Source organism: Hemiscyllium ocellatum, chromosome 13 (genome assembly GCF_020745735.1).
Source record: "Hemiscyllium ocellatum isolate sHemOce1 chromosome 13, sHemOce1.pat.X.cur, whole genome shotgun sequence".
Classification (NCBI taxonomy): Eukaryota; Metazoa; Chordata; class Chondrichthyes; order Orectolobiformes; family Hemiscylliidae; genus Hemiscyllium; species Hemiscyllium ocellatum.
The window spans coordinates 38,121,029-38,142,462 of record NC_083413.1 but is presented as its reverse complement, the minus strand read 5'-3'; the positions used below and the strand labels follow the sequence as shown (position 1 = coordinate 38,142,462).

The window sequence follows — 21,434 nt, the reverse complement described above, 5'->3', positions numbered from 1 at the left end:
TAACTAATACTTTTATAATAATTACAACCAGGTTACAAAAGATAATTGTGAGATTTTGGAAGTTCTCTGAATACAGGATTGGATGCTTGGCTTAGGTTTGATGGAGAATAACTAAGACAGTGATTCTAAAATAATATAGTGTCATGACTATGATACCAGTTGCGCATCCAAAAATTTAGATTCTTAATCCAGAGAATGAGATTTAATCTTACTTTCATAAATGTAAATCTGGAAATAAAATCTTGTTACAAAACAATGGTTATAATTGTTAAGAATCTTACTAGGGGTTGTGGGGAAATGGAGGTCATGGAGGTTCAACAACACAGAGAGGGCGGTGGCTTTCAGAGGCTACCTCCTTGCCCATCATCTATTCTTTTGATTGCCCCCAGATTGGAGCCTTCATCTGGTCACTCTAGTCACCCAGTCAGAAAACCACACAGTTTTCTCACGTGCTGGAATGACACATAGTCTGGGAGGAGGTGGGCAATAAGTAGCCATTAATTAATAACTTAAGGGCCTTAATTGCTGACTGGTCAATGGACCTTCTTACCCCACACATAATTCTTGCCACCTCCAGAGAGAGGAAAATTTCACCTGTAATGCTACATCCATAATCCTTAGTTTCATCCTTCTTCAGTGTCATTTGGGGAAATCATAAGGATTTATGAGAACACAAGTTAATTCTATCTGTATATTGGAATAACGTAAAAGCATGTCTATGTTTCTAGAGCTAGCATATGATGGATGTTGAAATAATTGATAAGTGCTTGGAGATCTCTGCTTAGGGAATGTGTCCTGTTTATTTTTTCTTTATGAACAACTCAAAATTGTTCAAAATATTGTGTTTTTCATGTACAACACTAAGAGGTACACAATAACATTTGTATAAATCTATTTTTTTTTTCAAATGAAAAGAGTTCTGTAAATGTATTTTCCACTCTGCACTCATCTTTCCCAGGCTAACTAAATACAAGCTAAGAACTAAACCTGGAATATTCTTTATGAATCTTTCACACTGAGAACCATGTATTGCATTGATCACTGGCATGTGGAGTTGCATAGGTTGTATTCCATTGCATACATACATGCATACATTACTTAGCCCAGTATAAAAATGAAGTCTCTGTCAGTAACTAAATCAAGCTATCTGTCAAAATAGGAACACTTGGTTAAGTAGTCTGCTGGTGCCAGAATAAACTTGTTTTAAAATTAATTTGATGAGCCAAAATAATGAGAAAAATTTGTTTCAAGCTAACTCTAAGATATGAGTAAATGATTGAAGACATTATTTTCTTTTTTGCAGAAGAGCTTAATTAATTTGTTAAATTCAAAGAGTGAGATTGTCCGACAGTATACAGCACGACTAATAAATGGCTTTGCATCGCTGTCACATGGTAAATTTTCATTTTATTCCCTAATTAATAGTCAACTGAAATTTTGATTATGTTTTAGCTTTTATGCGTACTTCACATCTAAAGTAAAACTGGTTTCTTAACAATCTGTTACATAGGAAGAAAGGTCTCTGACCTGAAACATTGGCTGTGTCTCTCATTGCACAGGTGCTGCCAGACCTACTGAGTGTTTCCAACGTTTTGTGTTCTTATTTCAGATTATTTCAACATACACAGTATTTTTTTGAAATATTAAAAATTACTTTTGATGTAACTCTGTTTTTTCTCCTCATGTATCAGGTCGAGCTTACTTAGCACAGAGCACAGTGTTATTGAAGATACTTGAAGAAGCACTCGAGACAGAGGAGGAAGATTCCATAACTAGAGAAAATGTGTTAGGAGCCTTACAGAAACTTAGTCTCAGGTGATAACAACTTTCTTTCATCTAGGATGTTTAAAGTAGAAAAATCTACCAGGGTATTTCACAGAGGTAGAAAGTGAGCCCTAAGTCAAAAATTGACTTACTAGGTAGAGTTATTTGAAAACTTGGTCAACGAGTTAAGTGTCAAGGAAGATCTTCAGCAATAATGGTGCAGACATAGAATGAGAAACTTGGTAGATATCTTCTGTCTCTGATTAGATAAATAATATGTGAGGAATCACGTTGGAGGAGAGTTATTAGAAGAGGATGCTGTGGTGTGTCAAAATCTGTACCAAAGGAGGACAATTATAGACAATTGACTATGCCTTTGAAGTAGCACACTGATTTGTTTTACTTATTATGCAGGTTGCCACAAAGTAGAAAGTCTTCAGAAAGTTATCTTGTTTGGATTGCTTGTGTAATTTTTTTTAACATAAACCATGGTTAATATGACAGTTTCACTAAATATATGTGGTGGCCCAGCACTACATATTTTTACAGAAAAAGTTAATAATATTGCAAAAAACGAAGCAGCACAATGCCATCAATGACTAAAGCTTGTTTTCAGACTCTATTGATATTGGAATTGGGTGAGCTAGCAATGTTGCTGTTGCTCATTGTGCTGGTTCTCTAGCTCCATATTATGGCATATTTTTATGAAGTAGGATGGGAAACATTGTGATATTGTTATCCATCCTGATGCAGCTAATAGTGGCACAGTTCAACTAGGACTAGTTAAAGCCATTAGAAGGAGGCCAACTGGAACTTTCCAGTCATCTTCCAAATTCCCACGAGTGGCAGAGATCAGTTTAACTTCTAGCGGGCTGCCTCCTGGTGGTATATGGAAGAATCTGCATGCTAGCCAGGTCTAAAGGGTCACCTGCAATAGTTTTAGACCACCCTAAAGAGTGGTTCATGCCCTTCATTGCATCCACCCCTTCCACAACAGTGGCCTGTCATCAAAAGCCATTTTTAAATTAAAATAAGTTGGACATATTGTACCTCCATTTTGAAGCACCTACTCCCTTACATACCTTTGAATCCTGTTGCTTCTTTCAAGTTGAAAGGCTGCTGATGTGCCATCTGGCATTGTCTGCATGCAGTTATTCATTGGGCATTAATGGACCACCTCAGGGAGAATCATAGCAGACATATTTCCTACACAGTTAATGTCGTCACATTTTAACTTGACAATAGGCTTCAAAGGCCCCTGAGGAAAATCTCATCTGTCAACTTACAAGCCTAAGGGGTCATGATAAGGGGAGAATGCTGAACAGTGGCAAGCCTGATCTCTTCACTGAGGTGAATTTGAAGATTAATCAATCAAAGGTTCTGATACACCTGGCAGATATAAAAGCCCTGATGTACACAGGTTACATTATTGGTGAAGAAGTTGTTTGGAAAACTTAAAGGTAAGGACTTGAAATTTAAAAAATGCTGATGTCATCTTTGGACTCGAGATAATACGTTTGTGAAAATTATTTAGTGATACTTGATTGTTCTAAACAAAAAATTGGAGAAATTGGAAAAATTGGAGAAATTCACCAGATTGTGTTGCCAGTAGCATACAGAAAGGAAGTGTTACGGCTAGCACATGAATTACCAGTAGGAGGTCACCGAGGTGTGAGGAAGACTCAGGCTAAGGTATAGAAGCACTTCTGTTGGCCTGGACTGCATAAGGGTGTGGTTAGATTTTCCTGTATATGTCATACATGCCAAATGGTAGGTAAGCCTCAGGCAGTAATAAAACCAACACCTTTGTTGCCAATTCCCTCATTCAAAGAACATTTCATGTGGGTTATGATTGATTGTATAGGTCCCCTCCTTAAAACTAAAAGTGGGAACCAGTACTTGCTAACCATAATGGATTTGTCTACCAGATTTCCAGAGGTAATTCCATTACAGAATAATAAGGCAAAAATGGTGGTGGAGAAGTCAATATCTTTCTTTACTCAGTATGGGCAATCAAGAGAGATTCAGTCTGACCATGGGTTAAATTTTACTGCTAGACTGTTTAAGAAAGTCATGGATAGTTTGGGTATACAGCACAATAAATCAAGTGTGTACCATCCTGAATCCCAGGGAACATAAGCAAGGTGGCATCAGACCCTGAAGACCATGTTAAGAATGTACTGTCAGGATTTCCCGAATGATTGGGATACAGGTATCCCATTTATATTGTGCCATTAGAGATGCCCCAAATGAATCTACTCTTTTTACTCCCTTTGAGTTAATATTTGGACATGAAGTGAGAAGGTATTTTAAGTTAATTAAAGAAAAATTGATAGCTCTGAAGTTGATGATCTCACACTTGGATTATGTATCTGAGGTGAGGAAGAGATTAAATTGGGTAGGTGAGTTAGCTAAACAGTACCAGAAGAGGGCACAGCATAGAATGAGGCAGGTGGCAGATTAAAAATTCTAAAATTTGAATGTTTTCCCTTGGGGATGATTTTTTTGTTTTGGGAACTGTGGTAGGAGATCCATTCAAAGCAAGATTTAGTGGCACTATCAAACTGAGAAAAAATTAATTCAGGTAAACTATCTGGTAAAGATACCGGATAGAAAAAAAACTTCATCGATATGTCATGTGAACATGTTGAAACCTTATGATAATAGAGACAGGGAACTGGAGAAACAGATATTAGTTACTGCCCTGCAAAATGAGGAATCAGATCCAGACATCATGGAGTTTGATGTGCCTCAAAATACCATCAATCATGAGGAAGTCCTTGAGTAGGATAGGTTAGTCAACTGTCTGTCTCAGGAGCAAAGAACCAATGAAAGGTTTGTTGCAGCAGTATAAGGACATATGCAGGGATAAGATAGGGAGGGATAACACTATTGTACATGAGGTGGAAGGAGAGAATGCTGTTCCAGTAAACAACACCCCTACAGACTTAATCCCTCAAAGCCACACAGGTGCAGAAGAAGGAACTGGATGCGCTGCTCAATGGTGATATGATTGAACCAAGTCAGAGTGATTGGAGTTCGCCGGTGGTGTTAGTTCCCTAACCTGATGCGATTCAATACTTTTGTATGGACTATCGGAAGGTCAACACTAAAACAAAATCGGACTCATACATTACCAGGATTGGAGAACTGTATAGAGAAAGTTGGATAAGCCAGTTACATCACAAAGTTGGACTTAGTGTGTAATTATTGGCAAGTGCCTTTATCAGAGAAAGCAAAAGAGGTTTCTGCATTTGTAGCGTAGTGGCAGTACTAACAGATTTAGTAAAGAAGAAGTGTTTGAGTCTATGCATTAAGTACTTTCTGGCTGTTTTAGACTGTAGAGCAATGTATAGCACCCCCATCTTGAAGACACCTGGTCTTAAACTCCACATTTTGCTTTAATAGCATTTTCTCTCTCCTCAACCTTTCTGAGAGGAATATGTTCTTAGGTGAGCTACAGTTTTGTCCAACCTCCCTTAACCTATATGTGAGCTGTGACAGTTAATAAAGTATAAGAATTCCAACACACAGGAGTTCCTGGCAGCATCAGACACGCCCGCGACCATAATTGCGACTGCAGCTTCAGTCTCTCCTCTGCAACTCTGCTGGAATCACTTTCCCAACAGACCTGGGCTTCCGAGCTTGTGGAACTCTGGGAGATGATTGAGGAGAGTCGCACCAGGCTGGAACCGATCTCAGCCATGCTGCACAAACACGAGCAGGAGCTGGAAGGGCTCGAAAAGTGAATGGAGGAGTTTGAATGGCGGATTGCAGCATCAGAGACTGTGATCAGGTTCTCGAACGAGCGGATCCAGGCCCTCAAGAAACAGATCCGGGCCTTAACAGAGCGGGTTGATGACTTCAAAAGCACAGGTTGGAGGAATATTGTTATAGTCATCGGGATGCTGGGGGGGAGTAGAAGGCGAACAGCCAGGAAGTTTTTTTTGAAGACTGGCTGTTGCAATTTGTTAGTTGGGAGGCCAAGGCCAGCTGGGTGAAGGTCAACAAAGGTCACTGGGTTGCGGTGCGCAGGCCTGGTTCAGACCAGTGTCCCTGTCTGGTCCTAGTGTGATTCCAACGCAACAGGGACAAGCAGAGAGTAATGGAAGCTTTTAGAATGCAAGGGAAGGAGCCACAGGCCTTCGTTTTCAAAGGATCCAAGATAGTATTCTTCCAGGACCTTTCTGCAGCCGTGATCCATAAAAGGAAGTCCTTTGATGAGGTGAAGAGAAGACTGACGGACCTCAGTATTCAATACTCTGTAAGGTACCCGGTGGTGCTTCATTTTACTTATAATGGTCTGTACGCTCATTTGATTCTTCAGAAAAAGCGAAAAACTTTATGGACCCTTTAAAATAGACTAGATTGTCTAAAGATTATGGACAATAATGTTTTCTCTTTTTCTTTTGTACTTCCTTTCTTGAAGAAAGTGTTGGATTTTTTCCAATGTTAATTGGGTTTAATGTATATTTGGAGATGGGTAGAGAGCTCACTTTTAACTTCTTTGTTAACATTACCTTTTTCTTTCTTTTCCCTGAGTATGGTGTGCAGCTCAAGCTGTAAGGAGTTATGGAGGCGTATGGGAAATGTGAAAGCACCCCCTGTGTGCAGGGGGTAGAGTTCTCCCATTGAATGCCTTTTGTATTTTGTATTTGGTTTAGTTTGTTGGGTTTTTTTGTAGATGACTTTTTGAAAGCTTGTTAGTTTGTTAGGTGTAGTAGTTGTAATGTGTATACTTTTTAGGCTCCATGAGTCTGCATTCGTTCATACTCAATGATTTCTAAGTTCTTCCTGTTGTAGGGTTATTGTGGAGGGTCATGGCTAATTGTGGTCTCAAATGGTGTACCTAGAACATTAAAGGGAATCACTCACCAGTCAAGAGGAAAAAGGTACTCCCTGAGTCTTAAAAACGAGAGGCTTGATATTGCCCTGTTGCAGGTAACTCACCTTACTGATAAGGTCACCCTTCAATACTAAGAGTATAGGATTGACCATACTCGTTCGGAAGAATCTCCCATTTAAGTTACTAGAGCATATTAAAGATGAGTATGGGCAGTTTACAATTCTTAAAGCCTCAATATATGGTGAAGAGTGTGGTATTTTGAGTGTTCATTGTCCTCTGGTGCACCCCCTTAAATTTCTGGTTGATGCATTTTCCAAATGCGTCATGGCATATTATTATAGGGGGAGCTTTTAATTGTCTTACAGATCCCATGGTGGATAAAATGCCCAAATCCCCCTCAAAACTTCCTCTGCAATCTAAGCAACTAATTGATTTATGTATGGAATTGGGACTGGTGGATATTTGGGGGTGTCTCCACCCTACAGATAGGGATTTTTTCTAATCCGCACAAGTGTCATCATAGAATTGATCTTTACCTAGCCCCCATGTGTTTTTTTGGATTTGATGATGTCCTGTACAATTGAGAATATCACCATTTCCTATCATGCAACAGTATATTTAATGGTCAAGATCAAGGGCAACGTAGCAGGTTCACGGCACTGGTGAATGGATCCATTTATTCTCAAGGACAGTAAGTTCAACTAGTATTTTTCAAATGAGTTTAAATCATTCTTGGCCATTACTTCAAATAAGACTAGCAACCCGTCCATTGTCTGGGAGACTGCTAAGGCTTACGCTAGCGGGATAATTATCTCTTCCTCCGCCAGTCGGAAGAAGAGCAGCAGTATGTGCTAGAGGGACAACTGAAGGCAGCTGAGATGGTGTATTTTGACAGGCCATCAGTGGCCAAGTTGCAGCCGGTCACAGCTCTTCAGTCCACCTTGAATTCCATGCTCTCACGGATAGCTTGGATGGAAGTTTTTTTTTGCAAAACAAAGGTTGTTTGAGCATGGCGATAGAGCTGGGCAAATATCTGCCAACGAAAAAGAATGCCCCCCAATCTATTACTGCAATCAGGGAAAGGACTGGAACTCTTACTAGTAATTCTAAGAAGGTCAATGCTGCGTTTTGGAGATTGTACTCCGAATTATACTAGTCAGAAGGCTGGGAGGACAGATGGGATAAGACGAAGTTCTTTTTTAGGAACCTGGATCTTCCAGGAGTGACATCCAAACAGGCATCTCTCTTTAATGCCCTTTTTAAAGTGCAAGAAGTACAGGAAACAGTGAAGCAGCTTCAGAGTAGAAAGCCGCCCGGCCCTGATGGTCTCCCTAGTGAATTAAAAATATAAATATATTGTCAGGGCCGATGCTGGATGTGTATCATTACTCATACAGTCATGATTGCCGCCCACCATCCATGAGAGAGGCTAATATCTTTCTCATTCTTAAAGAAGGGAAGACCCCAGAGGAGTGTGCTTCTTGTACGCTCGTCTCGCTTTTAAGTTATGATTTTGAAATTTTGTCTAAGATTAAGGCTGGAACCAGTGATGCCTTCCATTGTTGAAGATCTTCTGGCTGCGGTTCTCACCAATGGAATAAGATCCAGTAATTTTAGGATCTGTAGAGGCAGTTAGCAAGATTGTCCCCTTCAGTTCGGCTTTTTACGTTGGTGATCAAACCGCTAGCAGAGGCTATCCGTCGGGATTCTGACACAACTGCCCCAGAAGTAGAGTCAAAGACACAAAAGATCGTATTATATGCGATGATGTTCTTGTCTTTCTGTCAAATCCAATAGTTTCTGTACCCTATTTGATACAATGTATTAATTTATTTGGCTCCTATTCAGGCTATAAGATTATTTTTTTCCACATCGGAGGCTAGCCGATGGGGTGTCTTGGGGAAATATCTGATGTTGAGGCCGAGTCATGGTTTCCCTTTAAGTGGTCATGGGAGGGTTTTCTTCATTTAGTTATTTTTGTTATTCCCATTTCCAATCAATTATTAAAGGCTAACTTTATCCACTTGCCTGATAAGATTAAGAAAGATCTTTAAAGATGGGAGGCTCTTCCAATATCCTGGTTAGGTCAACTGAACTGTTTATCTTGCTCATGGGTATAGTTTTGTTTTGTTTGTACTGTAGAACCTTGATTATCCGAACGAGACAGGCAGGGAGTATTTTGATCAGATGATTGATTGGATAATCGATCTGATCATAAACAAGTGCCGGTTATTGAACATTTCTCAGTTGTCCGATAATGCACGCCATAATGCCGTTTAACTGATAACTGAATGCTGAGTTGCCTAATGCCATTTTTATTGGACCTTGAGATCTTGTTCGGATAATCCAAAATTCGGATAATCAATGTTCGGATCATCATGGTTGTACTGTTTTGTTGTTTATTTTATATTTTTTATATGTCTAGGGTAATGTTTTGTTGGTTTATTGTTGTAACTTTGTAATTTCATAAAAAAGAATTTTTTTCAATAAAAGTATTTTTAAAAATGCAGTATTAACCACCATACCAGTTTTAGCTATACCAAACTTTTTAAAATCTTCACAATTGCAGTTGATGCTGCTGAATCCAAAGAGTTTTTACAAATACATTAAGGACAAAAGGGTAACTAGGGAGAGAATAGGGCCCCTTGAAGATCAGCAGCCTTTGTGTGGAGCCGCAGAAAATGGGGGAGATACTAAATGAGTATTTTGCATCAGTACTTACTGTGGAAAAGGGTATGGAAGATATAGACTGAAGGGAAATAGATGGTGACATCTTGCAAAATGTCCAGATTACAGAGGAGGAAGTGCTGGATGTCTTGAAATGGGTAAAGATGGATAAATCCCCAGGACCTGATCAGGTGTACCCTAGAATTCTGTAGGAAGCTAGAGAAGTGATTGCTGGGCCTCTTGCTGAGATATTTGTATCATCGATAGTCACAGGTGAGATGCCGGAAGACTGGAGGTTGGCAAACGTGGTGCCACTGTTTAAGAAGGGCGGTAAAGACAAGCCAGGGAACTACAGACCGCTGAGCCTGACCTCGATGGTGGACAAGTTGTTGGAGGGAATCCTGAGGGACAGGATGTACATGTATTTGGAAAGGCAAGGACTGGTTAGGGATAGTCAACATGGCTTTGTGCGTGGGTAATCATGTCTCACAAACTTGATTGAGTTTTTTGAAGACGTAACAAAGGAGATTGATGAGGATGTGATCTATTTGGACTTCAGTAATGCATTCAACAATGTTCCCCAAGGGAGACTGATTAGCAATGATAGATCTCATGGAATACCGGGAGAACTAGCCATTTGGATATGGAACTGGCTCAAAGGTAGAAGACAGAGGGTGGTGGAGGGTTCTTTTTCATACTGGAGGCCTGTGACCAGTGGAGTGCCACAAGGATCAATGCTGGGTCCTCTACTTTTTGTCATTTACATAAATGATTTGGATGTGAGCATAAGAAGTACAGTCAGTTAGTAAGTTTGCAAAGGACACCAAAATTGGAGGTGTAGTAGACAGTGAAGAGGGTTACCTCAGATTACAACAGGATCTTGACCAGATGGGCCAATGGGTTGAGAAGTGGCAGATGGAGTTTAATTCAGATAAATGTGAGGTGCTGCATTTTGGGAAAGCAAATCTTACCATTAAGTGTATAAGTCCTGCTAAGTTTCTAGGGAGTGTTGCTGAACAAAGAGACCTTGGAGTGCAGGTTCATAGCTTCTTGAAAGTGGAGTTGCAGGTAGGTAGAATAGTGAAGAAAGCATTTGGTATGCTTTCCTTTATTGGTCAGAGGATTGAGTACAGGAGTTGGGAGGTCATGTTGCGGCTGTACAGGACATTGGCTAGGCCACTGTTGGAATATTGCGTGCAATTCTGGCCTCCTTCCAATCGGAAAGATGTTGTGAAACTTGAAAGGGTTCAGAAAAGATTTACAAGGATGTTGCCAGGGTTGGAGGATTTGAGCTATAGGGAAAGGCTGAACAAGCTAGGTCTGTTTTCCCTTGAACGTCGGAGGCTGAGGGGTGACCTTATGGAGGCTTACAAAATTATGAGGGGCATGGATAGGGTAAATAGGCAAAGTCTTTTCCCTGGGGTCGGGGAGTCAAGAACTAGAGGTATCTACGGTAGTAGATTCGCCAACTTTAAGTACATTTAAGTCGTCATTGGACAAGCATATGGACGTACGTGGAATAATGTAGGTTAGATGGGCTTCAGATTGGTATGACAGGTCGGTGCAACATCGAGGGCCGAAGAGCCTGTACTGCGCTGTAACGTTCTATGTTCTAGAGGACATAGGTTTAGGTTGAGAGGGGAAAGATATAAAAGAGACCTACGGGGTGACTTTTTCATGCAGAAGGTGGTACGTGTATGGAATGAGCTGCCAGAGGAAGTGATGGAGGTTGGTACAATTGCAACATTTAAGAGGCATTTGGATGGATGTATAAATAGAATGGGTTTGGAGGGATATGGACCAGGTGCTGGCAGGTGGGACTAGATTGGGTTGGGATATCTGGTCAGCATGGACAGGTTGGACCAAAGGGTCTGTTTCCATGCTATACATCTCTATGACTGTATAACTTAGTTAATGACCTATGTATTTCATTGTAATGGGGTTAAGAATTAGAAGAAAAGAGAAGCCACCTTTTCAGTATGATGGTTCATTTTTTCTTAAGGGGGATGTTGAAGGCATGTGCTTAAGAGAGAGTGTATGCTGTTCTGAATTGAGAGATTACAAGCACCTCTTATATGACTAGCTGGCAGCCCCAGAGTGGACTGGAAAACTGCAAGTATGTAACGTGGCTGTGAAATGAACCCCTGAGTTAGAAAGAGTTGGAGACAGATAATCAGCTAAGAGAAAGGGGGGCTTGGAGTTGTGAATAGTTTTTGTTTAATATTCACACTTACAGTTAAAAATAAATTGATGTTATTTTCTTTAAATAGTGGAATTTGGGAGTTCTGTATCAGTCATATTTTAACAAATTACAAGAGAAACTGAGTTTTTCTGCATGTTTGGTTTAATTAGCAGAGGGGTTCATGGCCATTTCGTAACACAATTAATAATGTGCACTTGTTTATCATTAACAATATCAATTAATATAATATTCATTTTAATTTTCAGACGAGCACTGCAGTCAGCTATGGTCAAAGATAACATTATTTTCTGGTTGCTGAGCATACTGGAGGACTCTGATTCATTGTCGGATTACACTTTGGAATACTCCGTTGCATTATTTATGAACCTGTGCCTTCGGACCCAAGGTGCTGTACAATATCACTGGCTAGGCAGTGAATGTTCTATGTGATTAGTAAACGAAGAATTAAAATATATAAAAGTAAAATTTTTTGCAGTACATGAGGTCTAATAAAATCACAAATGTATTCATAAGAAGTTGACGATTTTGCCACATCTGATGTAAAATTTCTTGTAGATTGCAAAATAGAGATTAGAGATGTACAGCATGGAAACAGAGCCTTTGGTCCAACCGGTCCATGCCGACCAGATATCCCAACCCAATCTAGTCCCACCTGCCAGCACCCAGCCCATATTCTTCCAAACCCTTCCTATTCATCCAAATGCCTCTTAAATATTGCAGCTGAAAATGTGTTGCTGGAAAAGCGCAGCAGGTCAGGCAGCATCCAAGGAGCAGGAGGATCGACGTTCCGGGCATGAGCCCTGAGGAAAGTGTGCCAAGCAGGCTAAGATAAAAGGTAGGGAGCAGGGACTTGCGAGAGGGGCGTTGGAAATGCGATGCATGGAAGGAGGTCAAGGTGAGGGTGATAGGCCGGAGTGGGGGTGGGGGCGGAGAGGTCAGGAAGAAGATTGCAGGTTAGGAAGGTGGTGCTGAGTTCGAGGGTTGGGACTGAGACAAGGTGAGGGGAGGGGAAATGAAGAAACTGGAGAAATCTGAGTTCATCCCTTGTGGTTGGAGGGTTCCTAGGCAGAAGATGAGGGGCTCTTCCTCCAGCTGTCGTGTTGCTATGGTCTGGCAATGGAGGAGTCCAAGGACCTGCATGTTCTTGGTGGAGTGGGAGGGGGAGTTGAAGTGTTGAGCCACGGGGTGGTTGGGTTGGTTGGTCCGGGTGTCCCAGAGGTGTTCTCTGAAACGTTCCGCAAGTAGGCGGCCTGTCTCCCCAATATAGAGGAGGCCACATCGGGTGCAGCAGCTGCAGTAAATGATGTGTGTGGAGGTGCAGGTGAATTTGTGGCAGGTATGGAAGGATCCTTTGAGACCTTGGAGGGAAGTAAGTGGGGAGGTGTGGGCGCAAGTTTTGTATTTCTTACAGGGGAAGGTGCTGGTAGTGGAGGTTGGATTGGTGGGGGGTGTGGACCTGACGAGGTAGTCACGGAGGGAGTGGTCTTTTCGGAACGCTGATAGGGGAGGGGAGGGAAATATATCCCTGGTGGTGGGGTCCGTTTGGAGGTGGCGGAAATGACGACGGATGATACAATGCATATGGAGATTGGTGGGGTGGTAGGTGAGGACCAGTGGGGTTCTCCCCTGGTGGCGATTGGAGGGGCGGGGCTCAAGGGCAGAGGAGCGGGAAGTGGAGGAGATGAGAGCATCGTCGATCACGTCTGGAGGGAAATTGCGGTCTTTGAAGAAGGAGGCCATCTGGGTTGTTCGGTATTGGAACTGGTCCAACTGGGAGCAGATGCGACGGAGACGAAGGAATTGGGAATATAGGATGGCGTTTTTACAGGGGGCAGGGTGGGAGGAGGTGTAGTCTAGGTAACTGTGGGAGTCGGTCAGTTTATAGTAGATGTCCGTGTTGATTCGGTCGCCCTAGATAGAAATGGAGAGGTCTTGGAAGGGGAGGGAGGAGTCTGAGACGGTCCAGGTAAATTTTCTTCTAGGGTTGGGATTGAGACAAGGTTTTCGAGGGTTGGGACTGCACTCTGGCCCATCACCCTCATCTTATCACCCTCACCTTAACCTCCTTCCACCTATTGCATTTCTAACACCCCTCCCCTAAATCCCTCCTCCCTACCTTTTATCTTAGCCTGCTTGGCACACTTTCCTCATTCCTGAAGAAGGGCTCATGCCTGAAATGTCGATTCTCCTGCTCTTTGAATGCTGCCTGATCTGCTGCGCTTTTCCAGCAATACATTTTCAGCTCAGATCTCCAGCATCTGCAGTCCTCACTTTCTCCTATTAAATATTGCAATTGTACCAACCTCCATCACTTCCTCTGGCAGCTCATTCCATACACATACCACCCTCTGCGTGAAAACGTTGCCCCTTAGGTCTCTTTTATATATTTCCCCACTCACCCTAAACCTATGCCCTCTAGTTCTGGACTCTCTGACCCCAGGGAAAAGACTTTGCCTATTTACCCTATCCATGCCCCTCAAAATTTTGTAAACCTCTATAAGATCACCCCTCAGCCTCCGACATTCCAGGGAAAACAGCCCCAGCCTGTTCAGCCTCTCTCTATAGCTCAAATCCTTTAAACCTGGCAACATCCTTGTAAATCTTTTCTGATTCCTTTCAAGTTTCACAACATCTTTCCGTTTGGAAGGAGACCAGAACTGCACGCAATATTCTAACAGTGACCTAACCAATGTCCTGTAAAGCCACAACATCACATCCCAACTCCTGTACTCAGTCCTCTGCCCAATAAAGGAAAGCATACCAAATACCTTCTTCACTATCCTATCTACCTGCGACTCCACTTTCAAGGAGCTATGAACCTGCACTCCAAGGTCTCTTTGTTCAGCAACACTCCCTCGAACCTTACCATTAAGTGCATAATTCCTGCTAAGATTTGCTTTCCCAAAATGCAGCACCTCGAAGTACATAATTTCTGATTAATCCTGAAACAATAAAACAATGGATTTCTATCATAGCAGTGACAATATTTGCTTGTATCTTTCCAAATGTTTTCTGAGATCCAAGCAAAATTCCTAGGATCAATAGAACCCCTAAAGTGTAGAAACAAGCCATTCAGCCCAACACGCTCACCATAACCTCCAAAGAGCATCCCACCCAGACCAATCCCTCTCTTCTAGAATCCTGCATTTTCCTTGGCTAATTCACCTAACCTACACATCCCTGACCACTATGTGTAAATTAGCATGGCCAGTCCACCTAACTTGCACACCTTTGGACTTTGGGAGGAAATAGGAGCATGGAACAAAAACCTACGCAGACACTGGAAGAATATGCAAACTCCAAACAGACGGTCACCTGAGTGTGGAATTGAATCTGGTCCCTGGCGCTGCGAGGCAGTAGAGCTAGCCACCATGCCACCCCAGCTGAAGGGAAGTTAAATCCACATATTGGAGTGTCAGGGGATGCACATTGGGATTTGGTACATAAGGAATTGGCTCAGTCAAAGCATCTATCAAGGCTGACCTTTTAACCAACCATAATATCAATGTGGTATGCTTTGTTTCTTCTTTAGTTACTTTATCTGTAATATTCTGAAATATGGTAGAACTCATTGCAAATGCTTCTTTCTCCTGTTACTTTTTAAAGAAAATAAGCAGTCCATTGGCTAATGTAATTGAAAAGTTTATCAGTAAATTTTTTGCAACATAGGAGGGAGATATATGTACATTTTGTCAGATTTGTTTGCAGGTTGCAAATGCCTACAGTCGGGGTGCAAAGAGCAGGCATGCACAAATACACACTATACCTCATTTTTAGGCAACTGAAATAGCAGCCAGTCTCAAAGATGATGCTGCCAGAGGAACCAGTCCATTTTTAGAACTTCTGGTGTTTCTTCACTGTTAAGTTTGAAATTTGAAAACAAGTTGCGGCACGGTGGCACAGTGGTTAGCACTGCTGCCTCACAGCGCCTGTAGACCCGGGTTCAATTCCCGACTCAGGCGACTGACTGTGTGGAGTTTGCACGTTCTCCCCGTGTCTGCGTGGGTTTCCTCCGGGTGCTCCGGTTTCCTCCCACAGTCCAAAGATGTGCGGGTCAGGTGAATTGGCCAAGCTAAATTGCCCATAGTGTTAGGTAAGGGGTAAATGTAGGGGTATGGGTGGGTTGCGCTTCGGCGGGTCGGTGTGGACTTGTTGGGCCGAAGGGCCTGTTTCCACACTGTAAGTCTAATCTAATCTAAAAAAGTTTATAACTTATTATTCCTCACGAGATGTACATTCAGAATTCCATTATTAATTCTAAGACTTGATCAGTTTAAAAAAATCTCAATCTTTAATTGATGCAATAACTGCATTTATCTAATTCAATGTTGTTTTGCTTACTGATGCCCAGTTTAATTCTTTGAATAAAATGGGACACATCAATATTTATGCCATTTTGAAGGGATAAAGGATCTCAATTAACCTAAATGATACTTTCACTAAACTCATCTGTGCAGTAATTTTATCTAAATTCTCTGTGCAAACCTGGAAAAATCACTTGCTATTCAGGATACCAAATCTCTGAGGTGTTCCAATCCCTGTTAAATATGGTGCCCTAGGAACTTGATCATTCAGATCAAATAACTTCTAGGATTTGTCACGATTAGGTGGAACAAGCCCCTTGCAGACTCCTTGCAGGTATCCTTGTGCAATGGTTCCCAAAGTCAAAAATGACCTTCAGAATATTGCTCAGGTATTTCTCCTGATATTTAATTTGAGGTCATCAGAATAAGATGTTCTGAAGAAGGAGACCAGGAAATACTTGATAGTTGCAAAGTTCATGGTATGGAACCATCGTAGAGATTGTAGTGCAAAACTTAAGTGTTGCTCATTTTGTTTTGAATCTTTTTATTTTGTACTCATCAGGACAATTTATAAGATAACAAATGTAAAGGAGAATAGTATTTTATATATTATATGTGAAAAGCATGCTGTTTGGTTGGGAAGTGGGTTCTTTTTGGTAGCAGCATTGCCAAGGAGAATGTGTCATATTGGTGATGACTATCAGCTGCCAAGCTTTGTTTAAATTTAAGCCGGGCAAGTTGACTCTGATTGGCCAACCATTGTTCTAAGGAATCAACCAGAGAATGGTGGTAATCTATTTTGTTCTTTTCAAATTGGGCACAATATGTAAACATGTTTTTTCAGACTGTAACTAACAAAGTATTATTTATATTCTGCTTCCAGTCTGTATAATTGTGCCACACTGTCATTAACAAAATTAAGTTGCTTGTCAGTATAATTTTTCGCACACTGATGATTTAGCAAATATTGTCCAATTACCAAATCATATCTAATCCAAATATGAGCTGAATGGGCACAGTCAGTTCCTTGCCTGATGTGAACAGTTGAAGGGACATGTATTCGATATAAGTTCTGGCATACAATGGTGCTGAAATTAATACAGTATATTGCTCATTTTGTGATAGTCAGGTAAACTTTTGGCTTAGTAATATCATCCTATTAGTGGCAAACAACAGTTGTGTTGCTACTCCACAAATGCATCATGAAACAGTTGGTTTCGCCTGTTGTTGAAATATTTGAGAGCTCTTACCTTTTCAGAGTAATCTGAGTTAGACCGGACACTTTTAGAACCAAACGTGGTGGCCTTCAGCCTATTTATGATTTCGCACATTACACAGCTCTATTTACAAGGTTGCTGATAAAGCCAATCTTATAATGCACAGAATTGTTGGAATCAACAATATTATTGTTCAGTGAATGTCAGCCTGTGGCAGACAAGTGAGGAGAAACTACCTTCTAGCCCCCATCGCCACTCCACCCAGTTCTACAACTAGCACTAACTATCTGGGAAACGGAATTGTTGATTGCTTCATTTCAAAGGTGAATTTTAGTGCAAAATGGAGCCCAATAAAACATGTAAGGAATTCTTTTATACACAGCTGTTGATTCATATATAACACATGAATCTGTCATTGTCAGATTACTCAAGAAACTAAGAGCCTGTGGGATCCAAGTCAAAATGACTTGATGAATCCAAAATTTGCTAAAATGCAGGAAGCAAAGGGTGATGGCAGAGAGTTGTTTCTAAGACTGGAAGTTTGTTTCCAAGAGAGTTCCTTGGGGCTTGATGTTAGGGACCTTGCTGGCTAGCAATATCGAATGAACACTTGGAAACTGTATTGTAATTATATGGCCTTGCAAATATGCAGGAATCCATCACAGAAATAGCAATTTTAGTACCTTCAGGATTCCTTTGTTACTAAAAAAAGTATTTGCATAGGAACTAACACTATTGTAATCGATGTTAATTATCAAACAGACCTGTTTATTACTATAATTGTATTTCACAAAGGACCTCTGTACTTAAACCAGCTAAAATCTTTTGTTACCATTTTCAGGTAAACGGAAATGTGTAGAAGATACAAGACGAGTGTTAAAAGTATTGTCTGATCTTTTGGGTCATGAAAATCATGAGGTATTATCTCTAAGTGTGTAATACAAGTCTATGTGTTTATTCTGTTCGTATGAATTACCTAGTTAACTTTTTTTTGTTTGTAAGTTAGCTTGCTGAGCTTGAAGGTTTGTTTTCAGATGTTTCATCACCATAATAGGTAACATCAGCAGAGAGAGTCTCTGGTGCAGTGCTGGTGTTATGTCCAACCTCTCTATGTATAGGTCTTGGTTTCCTAAGGTGGGTAATGACATTTCTGGTTCTCTTTTTTTAAGGGAAAGTAGATAGGGTCTAAATCGATGTGTTTATTGATGGAGTTCTGGTTAGAGTGCCATGCCTCTAAGAATTCACGTGCGTGTCTTTGTTTCACCTGTCCTAGGATGTGTGTGTTGTCCAAGTCAAAGTGATGTCCTTCTTTGTCTGTATGTATAGAAACTAGTGAGAGTGGGTCGTGCCTTTTGGTGGCCAGTTGGTGTTCATATATCCTGGTAGCAAGTTTCCTGCTAGTTTGTCTGATATAGTGATTTTTACCGTTCTTGCATGGTATCTTGTAAATGATGTTGGTTTTGTTGGTGGTATCTGTTGGATCCCTTAGGTTCATTAGTCACTGTTTAAGTGTGTTCGTAGATTTGTTTTGTTGTTTGTTTTAATATGCTCAGTGTTTTATCATAGCATGACTTTCAGTCAGTGTGGAGTCACTGTGTTCAACTGGCCTGTCTCTTTAAAGCCATTGTCTGCATACTCTGTGTGGAGAAGTGACTTAAATAGACTAGTTGTTGTAGGAAGTTTACAAATCTTGGAGATTGACAGCTGCTTGTAAATTTTCTAGCTATTGCTCCAGGGGACAGGGCACATTATCAAGACTGGAATCACCAGTTGGAAATGGCCTTATTTTTCAAAAAAAAATCATAGTTGAAAAGTGATAAACATGTTTAGACAAAAGATTTTTTAAACTTACACCTATCTTACATATGTGACTCATTTCCAAATTACTAGTTAATTAAGTATACAGTAATTCTGTCATGATGATTAGTCCTGTTGTCTGAATTTATTTGTCAAAGACATAAGGGACAAACAAGTCATCTATTAAATGAAAATAGCTTTTAAATTAAAATAAAACTTATCTTAAGTTTTTGAAGCTTTTTGTGTAAGGTGTTGTCCTCAGAAAGTCAATGTGGTAGGATGGAAATGACTTGTAATCTTCTTAAGACCATAAGACGTTGCAGATGAGCAGGTCCATTTAGCATTTTGAGCCTGCTTCATCGTCTAAGGAGATCATGACTGATCTGATAATCGTCAACTCCACTTTCCTGCCTTTTCCCCATAATCCACAATTCCCACTGATTACAAATCTGTCTATCTCAGCCTTCAGTGTACTTAACAATCCTGCCTTAGTTCTTTTTTTGTAAGAGAAAGTGAGAACTGCAGATATTTTTCTTATGGAATCCTCACTTTTCATGTTTCTGTGAAGAGGGCTACAATGGAGAGAGCTTCCGTTTAAGAGTGAACTGCATTTTATTGTTGGCTAACACAAGAGAAATGAAACATGCCATTCTAAATCATGCAGATTGAATCACGTAAGACTGCTTTTTTTGTCTGTCATCACATTTGTGCTGGCATCAGCCCTATGTATGTTTATCCATTTGCCTGCTCTCTCTTTGTATTCTTTTAGACTCTGCCCTTCTTAAAATATTTATTCAATTTCATTTCAATGTATTAGAGCAAATTGTGTTAAATTATGTTTTAGTAAATTGCTACTAGGGATAGTAAGAGATGTGGAGAAAAAAAGCAGTGGTATGTTATAACTAAAGTCAAGTTCCTTTTCAAGTTTTCAAAATATACGAATATTTTCAACAGATCCATGAAATTATCATTTAGTTATGGGACAGTAAAACTTTTTTTAACCAAATGTCAATTAACTGCTCCTTTCAGATAAGGCCATATGTTAATGGAGCTTTATACAGCATTCTTGCCATCCCTTCAATCCGCGAGGAGGCAAAAGCTATGGTAAGTATGAGTGTGAAGGCGTTGGAAAGAAGGAAAAGATTTTTCTTTTCTGATCATGTTTTTAATATTAATTTATTATGTCATTTTCTGACACAATTCTAGGGCATGGAAGAAATTCTGCGGTGTTTTATTAAAGAAGGGAATACTGAGATGAACAGACAGCTTGAGTTTATTATAAAACAACTCAATTCAGGTTAGGGTACAGGAGAAGCCTTGACGGGAAAGTATTCTCTTGGTGCTATTTGTAATTTAATGATAACCAATAGCATTTATGCATGTATTGATGTTTTATGTGTTATTGTAACAAATGCCACTTGTAAAATGCTGATAATTAATTCACAACGTTTCTATAAATTAATAGACAATTCATTTTAGCTTTTTGTTTCAAAATGACATATGGCTGTAATTTTTAAATGCACATCTAACAGAGGAGGTGCTTGAAGAATCAGATTCTGATGATGAAGAGGAAGAAGATGATGATGATGAAGTAAGGCTAAATTCTTCCAGGAACTACTCAAAGTAAAAGCTCTGTTCACGTGATTTTTCGCAGTTAGTCATATGCAGCATCGTACAACTCTTAATGACGTTTTCATTGTAAATGTATATATGACCTCTATAAAAGTTTGAGTTCCTTCATACCCATAGTCGGTTATATAAGGCTGGGAGAGACAAGCTAGTTTTTTTTTCCTTGTCAATGGCAAGAAAATCTTTACACATAAGATCCACAGTAGGATCAGCAGTGATCTTTAAGATATTTGCAGCCCTGACCAGTATGTAGAGGTTCAACACAGCAAATTCCATAATGACCAATGTACACCAAATTTTATTATAAATCAGTGCAAACTGCAGTCAATTCAGTACTGACATTTGTACTCCTTCAGTTTCAGTAAAATAGATGTTTGTTGTTTTATAATGATGGAATTGAAAGTACTAGTTTTGCTGATTAATGTCCTCACAATTAATGTTTAGCTTAAAACAATGATCAAATGATTTTTCTATTCTTGACTGGCACTGTACTGCATTTTGTTTCAGTCTGTTTACAATCATTCATTGAAGATGATGGGGCAGAGGCACTTTGATGCTTAGAATATTTAACTTTTTTTTTAATCTCTTAAAAGTTGCATGACTTCCAACTGACTTAAAAAGTACAAGAGCAAGAAAATATAAATAGCATTTTTAAAAAATTATTCTAATTTTTTTTGCTTTAGTAATTCATTAAAATTTCAATAACAGGATGACCAGGATGCACTGGAAGCTGACCTGGACAAGGCTGAAATATTAAAACCCCAGCCTGGAGAGTTATCAGGAGAAAAACTACTGACAGCTGAGTATCTAGGGGTGGGTGTTCATTATCAGACATCAGGAAGCACTGTAAGTTGAATGCTGGAAGTTATTGTAGAATATTTAAGGTATACATTATTTCTTAGGAGTAATGAAATAAATTATGATGTGGCCAAACACTGTTTAACAAAGATTAACTTTACAAGCAAAAGATGGACATTGAGGACATAATGGCTAGGACAGCATTTTCA

At 40.1% G+C, this 21,434-nt stretch overlaps 1 protein-coding gene across 4 annotated transcripts in view; it reads left to right on the top strand.

Annotated features, from left to right (window-relative positions):
- The window catches only part of LOC132821513 (lisH domain-containing protein ARMC9), a 150,366-nt gene that overhangs the window by 103,975 nt on the left and 24,957 nt on the right, over window positions 1–21,434 (top strand). For 2 of the 4 annotated variants that reach the window (XM_060834118.1, XM_060834120.1), the window contains exons 13-20: window positions 1,304–1,394; window positions 1,692–1,815; window positions 11,726–11,865; window positions 17,843–17,919; window positions 19,828–19,902; window positions 20,005–20,095; window positions 20,331–20,389; window positions 21,136–21,240. In XM_060834118.1, coding sequence (XP_060690101.1) covers window positions 1,304–1,394; window positions 1,692–1,815; window positions 11,726–11,865; window positions 17,843–17,919; window positions 19,828–19,902; window positions 20,005–20,095; window positions 20,331–20,389; window positions 21,136–21,240 — 762 coding nt within the window. Of the gene's footprint in view, window positions 1–1,303; window positions 1,395–1,691; window positions 1,816–11,725; window positions 11,866–17,842; window positions 17,920–19,827; window positions 19,903–20,004; window positions 20,096–20,330; window positions 20,390–21,135; window positions 21,274–21,434 lie in introns of all 4 variants that reach the window. The other 2 variants (XM_060834117.1, XM_060834119.1) reach the window with 1 other exon arrangement.